The sequence below is a fragment of the Budorcas taxicolor genome, chromosome 11 (assembly GCF_023091745.1).
Source record: "Budorcas taxicolor isolate Tak-1 chromosome 11, Takin1.1, whole genome shotgun sequence".
NCBI classification, from domain to species: Eukaryota; Metazoa; Chordata; class Mammalia; order Artiodactyla; family Bovidae; genus Budorcas; species Budorcas taxicolor.
The window spans coordinates 50,757,198-50,776,376 of NC_068920.1; the positions used below are offsets into that span (position 1 = coordinate 50,757,198).

General features: G+C 41.5%; 1 protein-coding gene across 4 annotated transcripts in view; it reads left to right on the forward strand.

Annotated features, from left to right (window-relative positions):
* The first annotated feature begins 249 nt into the window (after positions 1–249).
* Positions 250–19,179, forward strand: part of ILRUN (inflammation and lipid regulator with UBA-like and NBR1-like domains) — a 99,441-nt gene continuing 80,511 nt past the window's right edge. For all 4 annotated transcript variants that reach the window (XM_052649307.1, XM_052649309.1, XM_052649310.1 and 1 more), the window contains exon 1: positions 250–595. In XM_052649307.1, the coding sequence (XP_052505267.1) occupies positions 438–595 (158 nt within the window). In that variant the 5' untranslated portion in view covers positions 250–437. The remainder of the gene's footprint in view (positions 596–19,179) is intronic.

Consider the following 19,179-nt stretch of genomic DNA (forward strand, 5'->3'; position numbering starts at 1 on the left):
CCTCCTCGCGCCTCCTGGCCTTCCCCTTCCTCCTTCCTTCCGCCCGCCCCCTCGCCCCACCGTGGTGAGGTCACGCGGGGGACGTCACGGGGTTGTGACGCCACTGAGGGCGGGCCTCCGAGAGGAAGGGGCGGGGCCTAGGCAGGCGACGCTTGCGCAGTGGGCGCGGCGCGGGAGGAGGCGGAGGCGGCGGCGCAGCTAGAGGCGGCGGCGGTGGAGGCGGCGGCGCCGGGGGGGGTGGGAGGGGGGGGAGCGCGAGAGCGAGTGAGCGGCTGAGAGAGTTTACCCCGATGAGGCGGTGAGAGGCCCGGGGCCTACCTCAGCGGAGCGGGCTCGCGGCGCCAGCTAGCAGCGGGCCCCCTCCCGGTCCCCGGGCCCGGCGGCGCGGCGGCTGCTTGGTTGTGAGGAGGCGGGGAAGCGAGTGTCCGGCCCCAGCCATGGAGGGTATGGACGTGGACCTGGACCCCGAGCTGATGCAGAAGTTCAGCTGCCTGGGCACCACGGACAAGGACGTGCTCATCTCCGAGTTTCAGCGGTTGCTCGGCTTCCAGCTCAACCCGGCCGGCTGCGCCTTCTTCCTGGACATGACCAACTGGTGAGCCGGCTCCGCCGCCGCGCCAGCCTCTGGCAGCGGCCTCGGGGCCCCGAGGGGAAGGGAAGGGACACCCGAGCTCGGCGGCAGGGCGGGCCGGGCGGGCTCTGAGGGACACCCCTCTCCAGGGGCGGGGAGGGCATGTGGGGAGCCCTCGGGGCCTGGGAGGAATTAGGGGCCCAAGCAGGGCTAGAGGGGGACATAGGAGGAGAGTTGGGGGGCCACGGAGGGCAGGAGAGGCGGAAGGGAGGTCGGGGGGCTGGTGCTGAGGTTCGGAGGAGTGTTGTTAGCGGCCGAGGAACGTGGGAAGAGGAGGAAAAGGGCTTGAGCATCGAGGAACGGGGTCCACCTGGGAAGAAGGGGGCCGTGGTGTTGGCTAAAAGTAAAGCGGAAAATCCGAATTTGCGGAGTGGAAAAAAAGCTTGGGGTATGGAGTTAAAGGCTGAAGATGACGGGGGTTGAGGGGAAACTCTGGGAGAGAATTGGGTGCTGTGGGCAGGCAGAACCTGGCGCGCGGGTGAGACTTGGGAGTTAAGAACTGAGAACAGATCATTTGTGTGCGTCTCTTATTAAAGTGTGTGTCTCCATTCGAGGACAGACAGGAAAAAGGGGAAAACTTTATAGGGAAGGACAAGTGAGTAGGATAAGAAAGAGGACTTTCCGAAGAGCTGTGCCCGGGAAGGGGTGGGATCTACTAATGGAGGACCGGGCGTGCTAGACCCGGGGGGCAGGGTCTGGGGAAAACGTGAATAAAAGTGAAGGAGAGGAGGTTGTCCTGCGGGAGGGAACTTTTCTGACGGGATTGGAGCTCTGGGCTCCAGAGTGCGGGAAGGGAGAGGGGCTTATCTCAGAGGCACTTACGGGAAAAAAAAAAAAAAGCTGGGTTGTTAGCCGTTTGGGAAAATGGAGAACTTGACTTTTTGGCTTGGAGTCTTCTTGTAGAAGACTGATTTGGGGTAGAGGGCCGTGATAACTTCGACTACAGGGGTGTTTCTTGGTTTTGGGTGGAGCACTTGCTATTTCTGGTAGCCAAGTTTCCCCTTGTTCTCTGAGAAGGGCTTGTCGAGTTCACTCAAGGTGAGTGATGAAGTGGAGACCATTAGACTTCCTTTGAAAGGATTTCAGGTGAAGCAGCTCATCTTTCTTTGGTCAGAAAGCCATGAGATGATTGCCCTTTGCTCTCTGTGTTGGGCACTCAGTCCCCTGGCATGTGGAATCTTGTTTCTTTTGGCATGACTTACAGAGCCAGGCTCCCCTTTATTCCGTGTCTACTTGATGCCTCAAGCAATGCCAGAAAAGGAGTCTGTAAGCTTTGTCTTTATCCCCTTTCTCATCCAACCCTATCGTGAGTGGTGCTCATCATAAATGAGAGTTTTGTAGCTGTGGTGGCTCCAAAGGTGATGTGTGAATATTTTTGTGGTTCATTGGTGGTTCCTGTTGTTTCATCTTTAAAGTTGATATAGTAACAGTGGGGTTGACTGCCTAGATGTTTAGAAGTATTTCTGATCCCCTGTTGGACTTTTATGCCCAACAGGGACTACAGCTTCCAGTCGTTTTCTGAGCACCAGCCTGTGTGTTTCATAGAGTGTGGCAGGGGCTATTGAAAACACTGAACAGAGGTATTACCCTGGTGAAATTTGGAAGTAAAGCTATGTCTTGAGGAGGGTTGTGCCCTTGCCTGCCTGCTTCCCACCCCCAGGTCCTTTTCTTCCTGTTTACACTAGTTCAGCATAGGAAACTTGGCATATTGTTGCTGCCAGTTTGGTAGAAATCATTATTTCTCCCTACCCTCTTGTGAGTTGTGCCATTTAAATCCCACCCTAATAAGTTTTTAGTTTTTTAGAGTCAGTATTTATTAGTCCAATTATTATGGCTACAAGAACAATGTAATGAATTTTATATGCTTGAGGTATATGTGTTTAATGTCTAAGATTGTTTTTAAGTGTTGTGAAAGGTGAGGCTCAGTGTGGATGAGGAAAAAAAATTATGGTTGCATTATAAAATTTTTATTTGAATTTTATCTAAAAATTATTAAGCTTAGTGACTGAGTAGCATGTGTTCTGAGATGTTATCTCTGTGTAAAACAAGGTGTGATACATTTCTGAGCGAAGGAGTGAGCCATTAAAAATGTATTCTGGTTCTAAAGCAGTTAGAAGTCAGTAGCTGCTTAAGAATTCAGACTATTAAGTGATAACTCAGCTGTAAGTACATTACCTATTTTTTTGACTGTGAAAGTCATATGTTATTTATTTTCTTTGATTATAAAGTGAAAAATTTGTGAATGAAAGGAAGTAAGGCTTGTTATTCTTTTTCCAATGAAAGCAGTTAGCTTCATAATCCAGTATTGTGTTTTGACTCCAATGTTGACCTGGCTAAATTTGTCTTGTTAGATTTTTATTTTAAATGAATACTAATTATAATTGATAAAGTCTAGCTAAAATAAAATACATACATGAATGCATACTTGGTCAAAATATTTGTGTGTTAAATATAAATATCCAAGGTCTAGAAATGTATTGTTTTTAAGTGTCATTCAATGTCTGACTTTGAAAACTTTTGAGATAGTCCTGATACAGGTTGCCAAAACCTCTCTCAAATTGCTGTGGTTAACCTGTTGAGTTTGAGATGATTAAACCTGTGACTTCCTGCCTATTTGGGGTTGTAATAAATAACCGCCATTCAGTTGTCTAGTGATGGTTTAAAAAAATGTGGTAAAATAAAAATAATAGTTTTAAACTGAAGGCTTAAAATGAGTAGTCTAAAATGAAACCCTATTTGGAAAGACCATGTATTTGTTTTCAAAAGTAAGAATTTATTTTCTGTTGTTAACCAGCAACTTTTTAAGAAACTGTTGAAAACTGACAAAATTGAGTGTTTTGGTCTTATAAATTACCTGCCCTGTAAACAGATTTTTTTTTTTTAAAGTCTTTGGTTGGATGTGTGCTATGTAGGTATTTCTATTTAATTTAGAACCCAGTATTATTTCAGTTTTGTACTGTTTATACCTGAGCTGGCAGCTATGTTGCCAGAGATTGGTGGAACTGCCTCTTAACAAAAGTAGTCAATTTTCAGTTCCTGAATGTCTAAAGTACATAAATGGTATTGTGAAGGAACCCAATATCTGAAGCCAAACTGGGATGATTTGTATATTAGAATAACTTTCTATAGGTGGAATGTCTTCTGAAGACACTATTAGGCTGTGAGTATAGAACTTGGAATTCTGAAACTGGAAGCTGGCTTAAGATTCTCTGGTTCATTCCAGTTTTTCCTGCAAGATTGCATTTAGCTTTTCCAAGTAGCTTATTCTTGAATCTTCAAGGGCAGAGATTTGCATGGTACCTTATTGTAGTGTTTAATTACCTTGCTAGTTAGAATTATGTCAAAACTAAATCTTTCTTACTGTAATTTAAGCTTTTTTATTTGTTTGTGTCCTCCTTGGAGATGAATATCTAATAAACACCTTCCTTAAAAGGTCAGAAAGCCTCTATTAATACAAATCACTAGAAGTTTTCAACCATACATAATTTAAAAACATTCAATTTAATGGTTTCTCGTCCTTTAATGTAATCTGATAGATTTTTTTTTTTCCCCAGCAAAAACCAACAGGATTGAGAGCAGAGTTTAATTGTGGTGTGATATACATAACATAAAACTTACCGTTTTTAATCAGTTTTAAAGGTACAGTTTAGTGCAGCATAAGATTTTAAGTTCAGTTGTGTTCCCTCTAAGTCATTTGTCTCTGTTATGTTTTCAAGGTGAATTATTCTTTAGCATTTGTGACAAGAGGCGAATAACCCTTCTAGGTTTTTTAAGAGGACATTAACGTGGAAGTTATTTCTTACTATGCGTGCATGCTAAAGTCACTTCAGTTGTTTTCGACTCTTTGTGACCCCATGGACTGTAGCCCACCGGGGTCCTCCATCCATAGGATTCTCCAGGCAAGAATCCTGGAGGAGGTTGCCATTTCTACTCCAGGGTATCTTCCGACGCAGGGATCAAACCTACGTCTCTCGTGTCTCCTGCATTGGCAGGTGGGTTCTTTACCACCTGAAGAGATAAGTTAATTATCTTTGACGAGCATATAGACAGTGTTGGTTGTTCTGTCCCTCCTATTCATTAGGCTAGCCTTCCTTGGTGGCCAGTGGTAGACTCCACCTGCCAGTGCAGGAGACGCAGGTTTCATCCCTGGGTCAGAAGGAACCCCTGGAGAAGGAAATGGCAACCTGCTCCAGTATTGTTGCCTGGAAAATCCCATGGACCTAGAGAAGCCTGGCAGACTACAGTCTGTAGGGTCTCACAAGAGCAGGACATGACTTAGCAACTAAATAACAGCATTCATTAGGCTAGTGCTTTGCAGTTTGGGTGTTACAGCATCCTAGGTTACCTCCAGGTAGCTTCAGGAAGCAGTGTTTATTTTTTGGAAGACTGCATGCACCCATTATGGATGGGACAGATGTTTTTCTAGAAAAATAACTCAGGGAAAAACTTTTGTTAAATAATGTCCTGTAGACTTTCAACTTTGTCAGAGGTACTGTTCTGGGTAACAGGAAGGTATAACCGCTGTGCAATGAAGTGGAATCAGAACCTAGAGGTGAAAATCAGGTGTACTTCTCTGGTCTCACCGTGCTTCCCCTGCGTGATCGAGATCCATTTCTCAGTCACATGTATACTAAATGAGTTTCTGATGAACTCATTGGTGTATACGTATGAATGTAGAAGTCCCTTTATGACAGATTAAAACTTGTTAATGACGATTTCCTTTAAAAATGTCTTCCAAGCAGCAGCTTTAGGAACAGTCGGAAGAGTTGCATAACGTAATAGAGTGTTGTCCACGCTGTTGTATTTTTAAGAAGATTGGGAGTTCTTGCTTTGGGCTTTCTTCCCCACTAAAAGGTTGAGACTCTGGGTGTAGTATAAAATAGTTTACAAATAGTACATCCAGATTCCTTTTAGTTTTAAAAGGATAGTAAAAGCTACCTGTTGTCCTGTACTGTTCAGTTGCTGTGAGACTTGCATTTCTGATTATATATCAAGTCAGAACTAGTCTCCATTATAGCTAGGGTGGGTGGAGGTGTTTCTTTACCACCTCTTATCTTCCAGCTCCCCACCCCAATTTGTTTAGCACATAACAGCAAAAGCTCAACCTGACAGTATTTATTTATTTATTTATTTATTTGCCACATGACTTGTGGGATCTTAGTGCCCTGACCAGGGACTGAATCTGGGCGCCAAGTCCTGACCACTGGACTACCAAAGAATTCCCTCAACCAGACAGTATTTAAACAAATATATTTTGGATGGACCCTGGTAGATGGTGTAATACAAAGCAGGAGACAGCCTCTATCATCATTTGCTCTCTAGTAGGGAAAGAACATGCCTGAAACTCAGAGAGAAAAAGCTTGGGGATAATAAGGAAGAAACATTTATATATTGATGCTGAATTAACAGAGGAAAGCTTCAGAACTGGTAGGGATGGACTGAATCCGACAGAACCAGAGATTCACAAATATTGACTGCTTACTATGGGCAGGTTTCTTAGAGGGTTTGGCATGGTTGGGGGATTTGAATTGATGGAAAAGTTGTGTCATGTTAGGTTTCCTGAGTGAAACCAGGAAGGAGCAAGTGGACAGAGCTGTCTGAATGATTGGCTTGGCAAGAATGTGGTTAATGGGATCAGAAGTGAACAAGAGCTGGAGCTTGTTTTTATTTTTGCTTTGGAATATTGATTTTTTAAAAATTGCAGTGAAATTAACTTAAAATTGAACCATGGTAAAGTGAACAATTTAAGTGACAGTTAGTGTATTCATGACGTGCAACCATACCTTTATCTAGCTGAAACATTTTCATCACTCCAGAAGGAAACCCCACACCCACTAAGAAGTTGTTTGCTATTCCTTTCTCCACCCAGCCTCTGGCAGTCTGAATTCTTTCTCTATGGATGTACCTGTTCTGGATATTTCATATAAATGGAATAAAAATATTTTTCCTTTTTGTGTGTGACTTCTTTCAGACTTCATCTGTGTTGTGTCTAATATCCATCAGTACTTCATTCCTTCTAATGGCTACATGACTTTCCTTGTAGCTCAGTCGGTAAAGAATCTGCCTGAATATAGGAGACCTAGGTTTGATTCCTGGGTTGGCAAGATCCCTTGGAGAAGGAAATGGCAACCCACTCCAGTATTCTTGTCTAGAGAATTCCATGGACCGAGGAGCCTGGCAGGCTACAGTCCATGGGGTTGCAAGAGTCAGACACAACTTAGTGACCACTAATGGCTGTGTAATATTCCATTGTATGTGTATAAACGCAGTTTGTCCATTCATCTGTTGGTGGACATTTTGAGCCATTTCCCCCTTTTGGCTATTGTGAATAGAACTGCTATGAATGAGTTTTAATGTATTTGTTTGAGTACTTATTTTCAGTTCTTTGGATATATACATAGTGGTGATATGGTAATTCTATGTTTAACTTTTTGAGGAGCCACCAAACTATTTTCCACAGTGGCTGAGTCATTTATTAGATTGGTGAAAAAGTAATTGCAGTTTCAGACTGTCTAGACTCAAACACATCTTTATTAATCAAAATAGGAACCACTACAATTGACACATTGTTGCCAATGAGAAATAAGTTTGTTTCCAAGTTTGTAACGATCTAAGCTTCAGGATTCAGTGAACTCTTGGAAAGCATTTTCTGCCTCCTCCTGGTTGTGGAAGCATTTGCCCTGTAAGAAGTTTTTGAGATGCTTGAAGTTGTAGTCGGTTGGTGAGAGGTCAGATGACGGATGAGGCAGAACTTTGTAGCCCAATTCATTCAACTTTTGGAGGGTTGGTTGTGTGACCTGTGGTCACGTGTTGTCATGGAGAAGAATTGGGGCCTTTCTGTTGACCTAAGACTGGCTGTAGGTGTTGCAGTTTTCAGTACATCTCATCCATTTGCTGAGCATACGTCTCTACTTCTCAAATGTAGTGGTTTCGCCAGGATTCAGAAAGCTGTAGTGGATCAGACTGGCAGCAGACCACCAAACAGTGACCACGACCTTTTTTTGGTGCAAGTTTGGCTTTGGAGCGTCTTCTCTCTCCAAGCATGAGCCGATTGTCACCAGTTGTATACAGTCCACTTTAAAACCTTTTATTTATGTACTTTGTTGCCTGTGCTGGGTCCCCATTGCTGTGTTGGCTTTTCTCTTGTTGGGGCAAGCGGGGGCTACTCTCTCCTTGCGGTGCAAGGGCTTCTCATTGCAGTGGCTTCTTTTGTTGGGGAGCATGGACTCTAGGGTGCACGGGCTTCAGTAGTTGTGGCACGTGGGTTCAGTAGTTGGGGCACGTGGGTTCAGTAGTTGGGGCTCCCGGGCTCTTGAGCACTGGCTCGATGGTCGTGGTGCACAGGCTTAGTTGCTCCCTGACATGTGTGGGATCTTCCTGGACCAGGGATCGAACCTGTGTCTCCTGCTTTTGCAGGTGGATTCTTTACCACTGAGCCGCCAGGGAAGCCCTAGAATTCACTTTTCATCACATGTCACAATCTGAGAAATGGTTCATTGTTGCACAGAATAAGAGAAGACACTTCAAAACACTGAATTTTTTATTTGGGGCCGCTCAAGGGGCACCCACTTACCCAGCTTTTTCACCTTTTCAGTTTGCTTCAAATGCCAAAGGACCATAGAATGTTCGACAGCAACTTCTCTTGTAGTTGTAAGAGAATCAGCTTTGATCTCTCAGTTGGTCATTGCCAGCTTCTGATGGCTGGCCACTATGCTCCTCCTCTTCAAGCCTCTCATTTCTTTTGCACAACTTCTTGAACCACCACTGCACTGTATGTTTGTTAGCAGTTCCTGGGCCACATGCATTGTTGATGTTGAGAGTTGTCTCCACTGTTTTATGACCCGTATTGAACTTGAATAAGAAAATCGCTTGACTTTGCTTTTTGTCTAACATCATTTCTGTAGTCTAAAATAAATGTAAAATAAACAGCAAGTCATTAGCAAGAAAAGTGAAGCAAGAAATGTGCATTAAACATAACCACCTTTATTTAAGAATGTATTCCAATATCAAACATCAGAATTCAACAGAGCCAAACCTCAGTTACTTTTGCAGCAATCTGATACATTCCTCTAGCAAGATTGAGAGTCTGTAGCAATTTTTCTACAAACTTGCTAACACTTGTATGCCATTTTTATATTAAAGTGAGTCTGAAGTGGTACCTCACTGTGAGATTGATTTGCATTTCTCTGATTACTCATCATATTGAATGTCTTTTTATATGTTTGTTGGCCAGTTGTATATTTTTATTGGTGAAATATCTGTTCAAGTCCTTTGCTGGTTTTCTAACTGGACTGTCTTTATTGTTTGGTTGTAAGAGTTCTTTATATATTTTGGATATATTAGACCCTTATCAGATATGATTTGCAAATATTTTCTCCAGGTTTTCGGATTGTCTTTAAAATTTTCTCGTTAATGTCCTTTGGTGCATAAATGTTTTTAACTTTAATGAGGCCAAGTTTGATTTTTTTGTTGCTGCTTGCGCTTTTGGTGTTACAGCTAATAATTCATTGCCTATCCAAGGTTGTGAAGATTTACCTCTGTTTTCTAAGAATCTTATGGTTTCAGTTGTTATATTTAGATGTCACTGATCCATTTTTAGTTAATTTTTGCATTTTGTTGAGGTAGGAATCCATCTGTATTCTGTAGTTTAATTTTCTCATATCATATGCTCTGGAACTGGCTTCTCATTGACTCTGCACTAAATATATCCTTTAATTTTATTTAGTATGTACTTTACTATCTTTGCCCGCCACTGAAAATTGGTCAAGAAAAGTGTGCATGGTTTTCTGTTTGGGGAAAAAACTTATGCATGTTCTATTGGCACCCAAAACTAAATGTATGTTGGAAAGATCAGTCCCCTCTAGACTACCCCCAGTCTTTCAACTTTTTCTGACTTTTCTCCATTCTGTTAACAGCTCCAGTGGTCTTCCAGACAGAAGCTGCAAACTGAGTCATTTCCCGTGCCCTCTCCTTCCTGAACACCCCAGATCATTTGCCAAATCCAGTTCATTTCCACTCTGCAGTGCACCTCCCAACTGTCTTTTCCATTCTCCTTGGCATCACTTTAGCTGATAGATTATATTACCACTTTAACAGGGTAACATTGGAATAGTCTCCAAACTGGTGTTTTACACCAGGCTCTCCTCCTCCAGTCCGTTTCGTGGATATCCCAGTACTAGGTCAGTCTTTCTGAATCACAGCTTTGATCAGGACCCTTCTTTCTCAGAAACCTTTGGGCTTGGTTGCCGGCCAGGTAGAGAGCTTTTACCTTGACTTCAGAACTCTCCTTAGAGTGATCCAGCCGGCATGTCTTTTGTGATGGATATTCTGCTCCTCTCTGCCCCTTTCAAGCTGGCCGCCTGCTTATTTGCTACACATGCTTTGGCTTTTCCAACTTTTGACTTTTTTCTTCTACCTAGAATGCTATTATTTCCTCTTTATACCTCATGAAATCCTTTTTTTTTTTTAATTGGGACATTAATTCTTGGTAGTGCTGTCTTCTCTGAACTCCACTCTTGCCTTTTTACTAACATTATATACAATTCTTTGCAACACAGAGATATCATATATAATGCACACCCTGGAGAGGAACATGTCGCCTAACAGCCTTTGTTTCTCCCTAAGCATCCGATGCAATGCTGTGTATGTGTAGGTGCTCAATAAATACTTGTTAAAGTACTAATAAATACTTGCCTGAAATAGATGAGAGTAAATATTTTGTTTGTTTGGAAGTCTTGAAGTCTGGTGCTGTTAGAAGAAACAAGTTCTATAAACTAAGCTTCCTTTCAGGCTTTTTTGTTTGTAGGTTTAATTTGGGCGTACATGACATGAAAGCAAATTAAAATTTAAGTAGCCACAAAAATATCGTTTCTGGAAGAAATTTGAACCCTCTATAGGTTGCTTCCACCATATTATATATCTGCCTTTCCAGGCCTGTCTCCTTGTACTAAACATCCTTTGTAGTCAGTTTATGAGAGAATGTGTTATTCAAAATTAGGTAACATTTGTAGTTATGTAGATAGGAATGGAAAAAGTATTTTGTAAACTTTGTAAAGTTCTCTTGGATCTGTGCCATTATATGCATATTTTCAAAGTTTTCATGTTTAGCTGTGCTCTTCATTGGAGTGTGCACCGAGCCTCTCATTGTAGTGGCTTCTCGTTGCAGCTTGAGGGCTCTAGAGCGTGAGTTTCAGGAGCTGCGGTTCCTGGGTTCTAGAGCACAGGCTCAGTGTGTAGAGGCACACGGCTCTAGTTGCTCCACGCATGTGGGATCTTCCTGGAGCAGGGATCGAACCCCTGGCTCCTGCATTCACAGGCAGGTTCTTCACCACTGAGCCATCAGGGAGGCCCTTCATAGTGGAGGCTTCCATATTGAGGAAGAACTTAAAGAGCATAGCAAGCAGTGTGCTGGTGGTGGTGGTGGAGTTGCTAAGTCGTGTCCGACTCTTGTGACCCCGCGGACTGCAGCCCGCCAGGCTCCTCTGTCCATGGATTCTCCAGGCAAGAATACTGGAGTGGGCTGCCATTTCCTCCTCCGAGTAAGTAGTATAGAAGGGTCTAAACAGGAATTGCAAACTAAAATGCTTATGGACATGAACAACTGACGTATATGTGAGCTAGAAAGCACTTGCCTTTTGTGAAGAGGAGGTGTGTAACTTAAGCCAAACTTTGCCATTGGATGGGGCCTCATGTTTGATTTTTTTCAGTTTTTCAAGAGAAGCCAGAAATTCAGATTTTTATGGGAAATGTCCTCATTTTCAGCTGTTGGCAACCATTTTAAGTATTTTTAAAACACTGTGAGGGCCAAATAAAGCACCTCTGTAGGTGGGATATGGTCTTTGGGCTGCTCATTTGCAACCTCTGGATAAATAGTGAAACGCAAAATCCCCTCTCCTTTCTAGGTGTAGCCACTGCTATTTCTTCTGTACCCTTTAGAAAATTTTGTCTACAGATTTTTGTACATGTACACAGGTAATTTTTATGCAAGTGTGTCTGTGTGTTGTTGTTTAGTCACTAAGTTGTGTTCGACTCTTTTGCAACCACATGGACTGTAGCCCACTAGTCTCCTCCATGAGATTTCCCAGGCAAGAATACTGGAATGGGTCGCCATTTCCTTCTCCAGGGGATCTTCTTCACCCAGGGATCGAACTGTGTCTCCTGCATTGGCAGGTGGATTCTTTACCACTAATCCACCAGGGAAGTTCGTATATTTGTATATACATATAAAAAATTAAATGTGTATAGAAATTTTGGATAGTGGTGTTGCTGTTTGAATAATACTTCTTCCTATCCAGAGTAGTGAGTACCATATCTCTTGCACCTCTTTAGCTTCGGTGGGTACTGAATTAGCTATCAAGGTACTTGGATACGCTGATGAAATAGATACACTTTTTAAGTTGACAGTGCAATGGTGAAATTAATACATTGTAAATCAACTATATTTCAATAAGAAAAAACACATAGTAAAAACCAACAAAAAGTAGCAACAACAAAAAAACCCCATGCAGTGGTGGATTTGGTCTCTTCAAATACAGTAAAGTTCCTTCGCTGTATTAACAGATTCTCATCTAGTGATTCCATATTAAACCTTTGTTTTGATGTATTAAGAGCATCTAGTAGTGTGCTTGACTGAATTTACTCATGAGGTATTGTCAGAGAACACACTTCATAATTTGAACTTTTTAGGGACCCAAAACTCACCAAAGAGGTTTAGCTCTTTTTTAAAAATTTTATTCTTTGTTTTACCTTTGGCTGAGCCCGGGCTTTCTCTAGTCCGGGTGTGCGGGCTTCTCGGGGTGGCTTCTCTTGTTGCGGAGCATTGGCTCTAGGGCGCCAGGGCCTCGGGAGTTTTGACTCGCAGGCGCTAGGGCACAGACTCAGCAGCTGGGGTGCATGGGCTTTGTTGTTCTGCAGCACGTGGAATCTTCCCAGAGCAGGATCAAAGTGCCTTGGCTGGTGGATTCTCAACCACTGGACCACCAGGGAAGTCTGAGACTTAACTCATTATTAAGCCACCTTGTGCAAATGACGCTAATACATTTTTTTGCTTGGTAATTGATATTGTAAGTGATTTTCTAATGATTTTTTTTTTTAATGATTTGTTAACGTATGAGAGGAGTAGCAGTTTATTCCAAATGTGAAACTCAGCCCCATTGAATTTACTGTGTACTGGGTTTGAAAAGACTCACTTTAAAAATGAACAGTTGTGTTTTCTTAAAATGTTTGAGCCTTGAGTCTGCAGTGTGTTTCCAGGAGTTGGAACTTGACTTATTGTGCTTGAGGTCAGTGATTCATAGCCTATTGTGCAGCAACAGCTTACTAATGATTGATTGAATGATACAATCATGTGCTTCTAAGTGCTTTTCAGTGTTTTATCTTCTAAAGTAAATTTTGCTTTTTAATTAAAAAAAGTACTTTGATAGCCGGCTTTGAGTAGTGGAAATCATTAGCTGATGGATAGAGTTTGCATACAACTGTAACCGGAAACTGCTGCCTTTTTATTTTAAAATTTAATAATAATAATTTTATTATGGCATAAATCTTGTTACATATAAGCTAGAAAGTACCAAAAAGAAAAAAATAAGCCATACTTACAGGACTCAGAAATAAACAGTTTTAACCTTTTGATCTATATCCTTCTAATGCTACTGTGTTTGTACCTGTGTTTGCATTATAGAAGTGGAGTATTTGCCATATTCTGGGTATTGTTTTAAGTGATTAAGCATAATATATAATTTAATGTTCATAAACATTCTAAGAGGTAAATACTGTTACCCTCATTTTACAGAAAATAATTAGAGACTGAGTAAGGTTAAAGAGGTTACCTAAAGTTATGTGGGTAATAAATGGTGGGATTAAAATATAAGCAGCCTGGGACCAGACTCTGTGCTCCTGATTGTTGTGTTTTACACACTGTATAGGTTTCTGGGACTGCCATAACAAAGTACCACAAACTAAGTGGCTTAAAACAAATTTATTCTCTTACTCTGGAGGCTGGAAGTCTGAATTCAGGGCATCACCAGGGTCATGACCCCTTGAAAGGTTCTTAGGGAAGAATTCTTCCTTACCTCTTCTTAGCTTCTGATAGCTCCTGGCATTTCTAGGTATTCCTTGGCTGGTAGCTGCCTCAGTCCCGTTTCTGTCTCACTAGTCTCATGACCTTTGCGCGCGCGCGCGCGCGCGCGTGTGTGTGTGTGTGTGTGTGTGTGTGCCAGTTGGATTTAGGGCCCAGCCTAATTATGGGGTTTCCCAGGTGGCTTGGCTGCAAATAATTCGCCTGCCAATGTAAAAGACGCAGGTTTGATCCCTGGATCCGGAAGATCCCCTGGAGAAGGACATGGTAACCCACTCCGGTATTCTTACCTGGGAAATCCCTTGGACAGAGGAGCCTGGTGGGCTACAGTCCATGGGGTCACAAAAGAGTCAGACACAACTTGGCAACTAAACAAGAAAATCTATTATGACTACATCTACAAAGATTATGGTTCTGAGAGTCTGGGAGGACATGAATTCAGGGGGATACCCTTCAACCCATATGCACACTATTTGCAATCTGTTTTCACTTTAAAAATCTCTTATTATGGGACTTCCCTCGTGTTCCAGTGGCTAAGAATCCACCTTGCAATACAGGGGATGGAGGTTCAATCTGTGGTTGGGGAACTAAGATCCCCCATGCCACAGGGCGACTAAGCCCATTTGCCCAACTACTGAGCCTGCATACTGCAACTAAGACACAGCACAGCCAAATAAGTAAACAAAAAACCAGTCAAACAACAGCAACAACAACAGAAAGTCTTGTGACCATTTCTCCATTCTTAATAAGATTCTACTTTTTTTTTAAATAGTTTTTTAAATGGGATCATTTTCAACATCTTTATTGAATTTGTCTCGATATTGCTTCTGTTTGGGGTTTTTGGCCCTGAGGCATGTGGAATCTTAGCTCTCCAGCCGGGGATTGAACCCACACCCCTGCTTTGGAAGATTAAGTCTTAGCCACTGAACTGCCAGAGAAGCCCTTCCTTACACTTTTATTTTTAAAGGCTTCGCAATATTCCTTTACCGGTATATAGAAACTTGCCCCTGCTCAATGCTTTAAAAGAAACGTTGACATGTTATTAGTGTGGACTTTAGGCCAAGCCGTTTTAGGTCCATCATTCACCTTGGTTGTCAAGACTTTTTAACTGGGAGAGCAGGATATATTGGTGTACCATCTCATGTATAGAGGTCTTATCCCTGTCATGCTTTAAAATACACACACACAGAGGGAATCACACTGGACATGGCTGTTCTTAAGTTAACTTCACAATGTGTACCATCTTTTTTTTTTTTTTAGTGGATGCATGGTGTTCAGTTGTGGCTGACCACATTTTGTTTAGCTACTTTCTTACTGATGGACAGGTACTTGGTCTTATAAAGTTACTTTGGTATTAGGTATCTTGATACAAACTTGCGGATGCAGTCCTTGAAGTGGGATTGCTGGCGCTAGGTGTATGGGCAATTTCAATTTTGATAGGCAGTATCAAATTCACTTGAAGCATATTATATCAATATTTATTTTTACTACATACAAGGAGTGCTTGTTTTGCCACCCTCTTAGCAATGGAAGAATAGCATTTAGTTGTTGGTCTGATAGGATAAATATATATTCTTGTTAACTTGTATTGCTATAATTCTGAGTGAGGTGGGACATCTTTCTTTATCCTTATTGGCCATTTGTATCCCCCCCCCCCCCCCCCCCCCCCACTTTACTGAAGCCGTTTATATTGTTCTGTGACTCTTGTGTGTGTGTTGTCTCCACCTCTATTGGGTTGTTACTATTTGTTTGTTTTTTATTGGTTTGTGTGATCCATTTGCATATTCAGGAAAATAGCTTATTAAATGCTTGCCTTTCCTCCAGTTTGTCTTTTAACATTGATTATAATTTTTTAAAACCATGTAGCAGGTTTTTTTGGTGAATTTTTATGATGTTGAATCTAGCAGTCTTTTCCTAAGATTTCTTTTTAGAAATCCTCCCCCTACTTAATTCTTATATAATTATTCACATCTATTTTCTTTATGATTGCATAATTTACTTATAAATCTTCTATACAGCTGAAATTTATTGGACAGTGTGCTAGGGTTGATATCTAACATGTTTTTCAGATGATTAGTCAGTTTTCCCATTCATTGTGAAATTCACATCCTGCCTGAATGGTTTGAAGTGCTGTGCTTATATGTATATTTGGGCTTGGTTTTGAGCTTCTTCTGTTGCATTGGTGTGTATGTCTCATTCCCCAAAGGCAGTCTTTTTAAATTCTTTAAACCAAATTTTGGGTTTTTACCACTCTATTTATTGATTTTTTTTGTTTTGACCATTATCTGTTGACTTTTATAGGGAGATGAGAATGTTACTTTGTGAGAGCCAGTGTTGTGAAGAGCAAAGTTCAAAGCTTCTACTGTTTACTATCTGTGTGACCTTTGGCAAGTTATTTTATTCTCTCTGTGCCTTGGTTCCTTATATTTAAAGGATAATATCAGTTTATATCTGAGGATTGGATAAATTAATGTGTAAAGATTTAGAGCTGTACCCAGCACATGGTTATTTTTAGTTACATTAATCCTCTCTGATGCTCCCATTTTAATTATCTAAGTCAGTTTTCAGTGTTGGTGGTTTTTTTTTTAACTATTTAAAATTCTCATTGACACTTGAACCATTAGTGTGCTGGGATTCCTTTTCCTCTTCTGCACAATCTTTTGCTGCCGTAAGGGGGATAATTGTCTTACTTTTTTGGTTTGCTCCATCTTAGTTTTAAAATGCTTTATTTATTAAGTTCAGATGTACAGCTCAGTTCATCTATACAACATCTATATACAGGATATACAGAAAATTCTATTTTTTCTGTATAGGAATCAGATTTTTAGAAACTGAGTTATCCTCAAACTCTTTCAGTTCAGTCGCTCAAACTCTACCAATTACAAACCTCTTCTCAGTAGGTTGAGACGCTTTAGGTGTCCGCTGTCAGTTTTATCTTTGTGAAGAAGTCTCTTGCAGAGTGTTTGGCCTACTGGACTGCAGAACTCTTGCTCTGCTGCGTATTCTCCCCCACTTTGTCAGAACCTCAGTTTCCTGGACCCCATTTGTAAACTTTCTATAGAGAGTGCTGCTGCTGCTGCTAAGTCACTTCAGTCGTGTCCGACTCTGTGCGACCCCATAGACGGCGGCCCACCAGGCTCCTCTGTCCACGGGATTCTCTAGGCAAGAACACTGGAGTGGGTTGCCATTTCCTTTTCCAATAGAGAATGTAGAGGAGATAAAATTTGACTTTCATATTCTGAAAACTATTTTGCTCTGATGTTTAGTTAATACCCCAGGATTGTTTAGGTAGCAACTTGAAGATTAGAAATATTTTTCTCAGACTTTTGAAAGCATTGTTCCTTTATCTTGTGTTTTTCAGTGAAAATGTTGAAATGTGATGCTGTCCTGGTGCTTTGTTCTTCGAATTCTGCGTTTTCCCTCTTTGGAAGCTTTTGGTAACTTAGCTGTGTCCCCAGTGTCCTGAAACTTGACAGTGATGCATTTCAGCCTGTGTTCTCTTACATCGGGCTTAGTTTTGGGGAGCCCTTTTAGTGTGGAAACTATTCTCTCTCTTATTTTTTCTTCTTCCAGTTTTATTGAGATTTGGTTAACATGTTGTTTAGTCGCTAAGTCGTATCTGACTCTTTTGCGATCCCACGTACTGTAGCCTACCAGGCTCCTCCATCCGTGGGATTTCTCAGGGAAGAATACTGGAGTGGGTTACCATTTCCTTCTCCAGGGGCTCTTCCTGACCCAGTGGATTGAACTCACGTCTCCTGTGTCTCCTGCGTTGGCAGGCGGATTCTTTTACCACTGAGCCACCTGGAAAGCCCTTGGCTGACATACAGCACTGCATAAATTTAAGGTTTAGAGCAGAATGACTTCACTACATACATCATAAAATGATTATCACAGTAAGTTTAGTAAACATCCATCATCTCATAGAGATACAAAATTGAAATTAAAAAAATTTTTTTTCATGTGAGATAGCTCTTAGAATTTGCTCTCGTGTATAACATGTGGCAGTGTTGATTATATTTATCATGTTGTACATTGCATCCCTGGTACTTATTTATCATATATCTGGGAGTTTGTAGCTTTTGACTGCCTTCCTGCAATTCCCCCCTCTGCCTCTGGTAACCAAAAATCTGATCTTTTTAAGGAGTTATGTTTTGAAAGTATGATTGACCTACAGCAACACTGTGTTAGTTCCTGTCACACAACATAGTGATTTGATGTTTCAGTATATTTTAAAATGATCACCACAATAAGTCTGGTAAGTGCAGTTATGGTATGTCACTGTACAAAGATGGTTACTCTTTATATTCCTCACGCTATACATTTCCATAACTGTGACTCATTTTTTTTGCACCTAGAAAGTTCCTCTTAATCTCCCTCACCTTTCTTTCCTCCGCTTAGCTGCTTCTCTTACAACCACCTTTTTGTTCTCTCTGTATTTCTCTATTTTGTTCTGTTTGTCCATTTGTTTTTCTTATATCTTAGAAATTTTCTTGAGTTAATTCTTTGATTTCCTCCTCTTTATTTCCTCTGTTCTCTTTCTTTAGAATGCATATTTTTCAGATACTGGATTTTTTGGTCTGGTCTTCTGTCTTTTTCTTTTTTTTTCTTTTCATGAACTTTTGACAAAATTTTTGCTCTGCTTTCTGAGATCTCCTGAGAGTTGTTTTCTTCAAGTTGCCTTTTATGTTTACTTGTTTTGGTTTTTTATATTACTTTTTACCTTAAGTACTTGTTTCTTAGCTATCTACTTTTATTTAAGAGTAGGACACAAAGGTAAATTGGAAGTTGTGGGCCAGACTGTAGGGTTTGTTAACTGAGGGCTTAACAGCTCCACCCGTTTCCTCCAGGGTGGGGCAGTCACCAGCTCCACGTTGTTTAGACTGAATTGGGGATCTGAGGTCTAATGCATAGTTTGGGCAAATAAATGCATAACTTCTGTTTTTATCCATGTCTTCAGCTTCACTTGTAGGGTACTTGGTGCTCTTAATTTCTCAGCCTTTTGGGGAATCCTCATCTTAAGTTGGATTCCTTTTCTACTTGTTCTCACCGCTGACCCGGGACGAGTCATCTTTTTCAGGTCAGCTAAGTCATTTACCACTTGTCTGCCTGCTTTCTAGCGACCCATATGTTGCCTCCTCACGTGTTTATTTTGTCCTTGTGATTTTTCTGACTTTTCCCTCCCATTTTTCTTCATTCAGGCTGCTATAACAAAAATATAGACTGTGAGCTGGGAAGTCCAAGATCAGGGTGCCAAAAGATTGGATGTCTGGTGAGGGGCCTGGCTTACAGGTGACTTTTCACTGTAACCTCATGTGATGGAAGGGGCAAGGGAGCTCTCTAGGATGTCTTTTATAAGGACGCTGATTCCATCCTCTGAGAGGGCTTTTCCCTCCTGACTTAATCACCTCGCAAAGGCTCCACCTCCTATTACCATCACTTTGGGAGTTAGGATTTCACAGTGAATTGGGGCGGG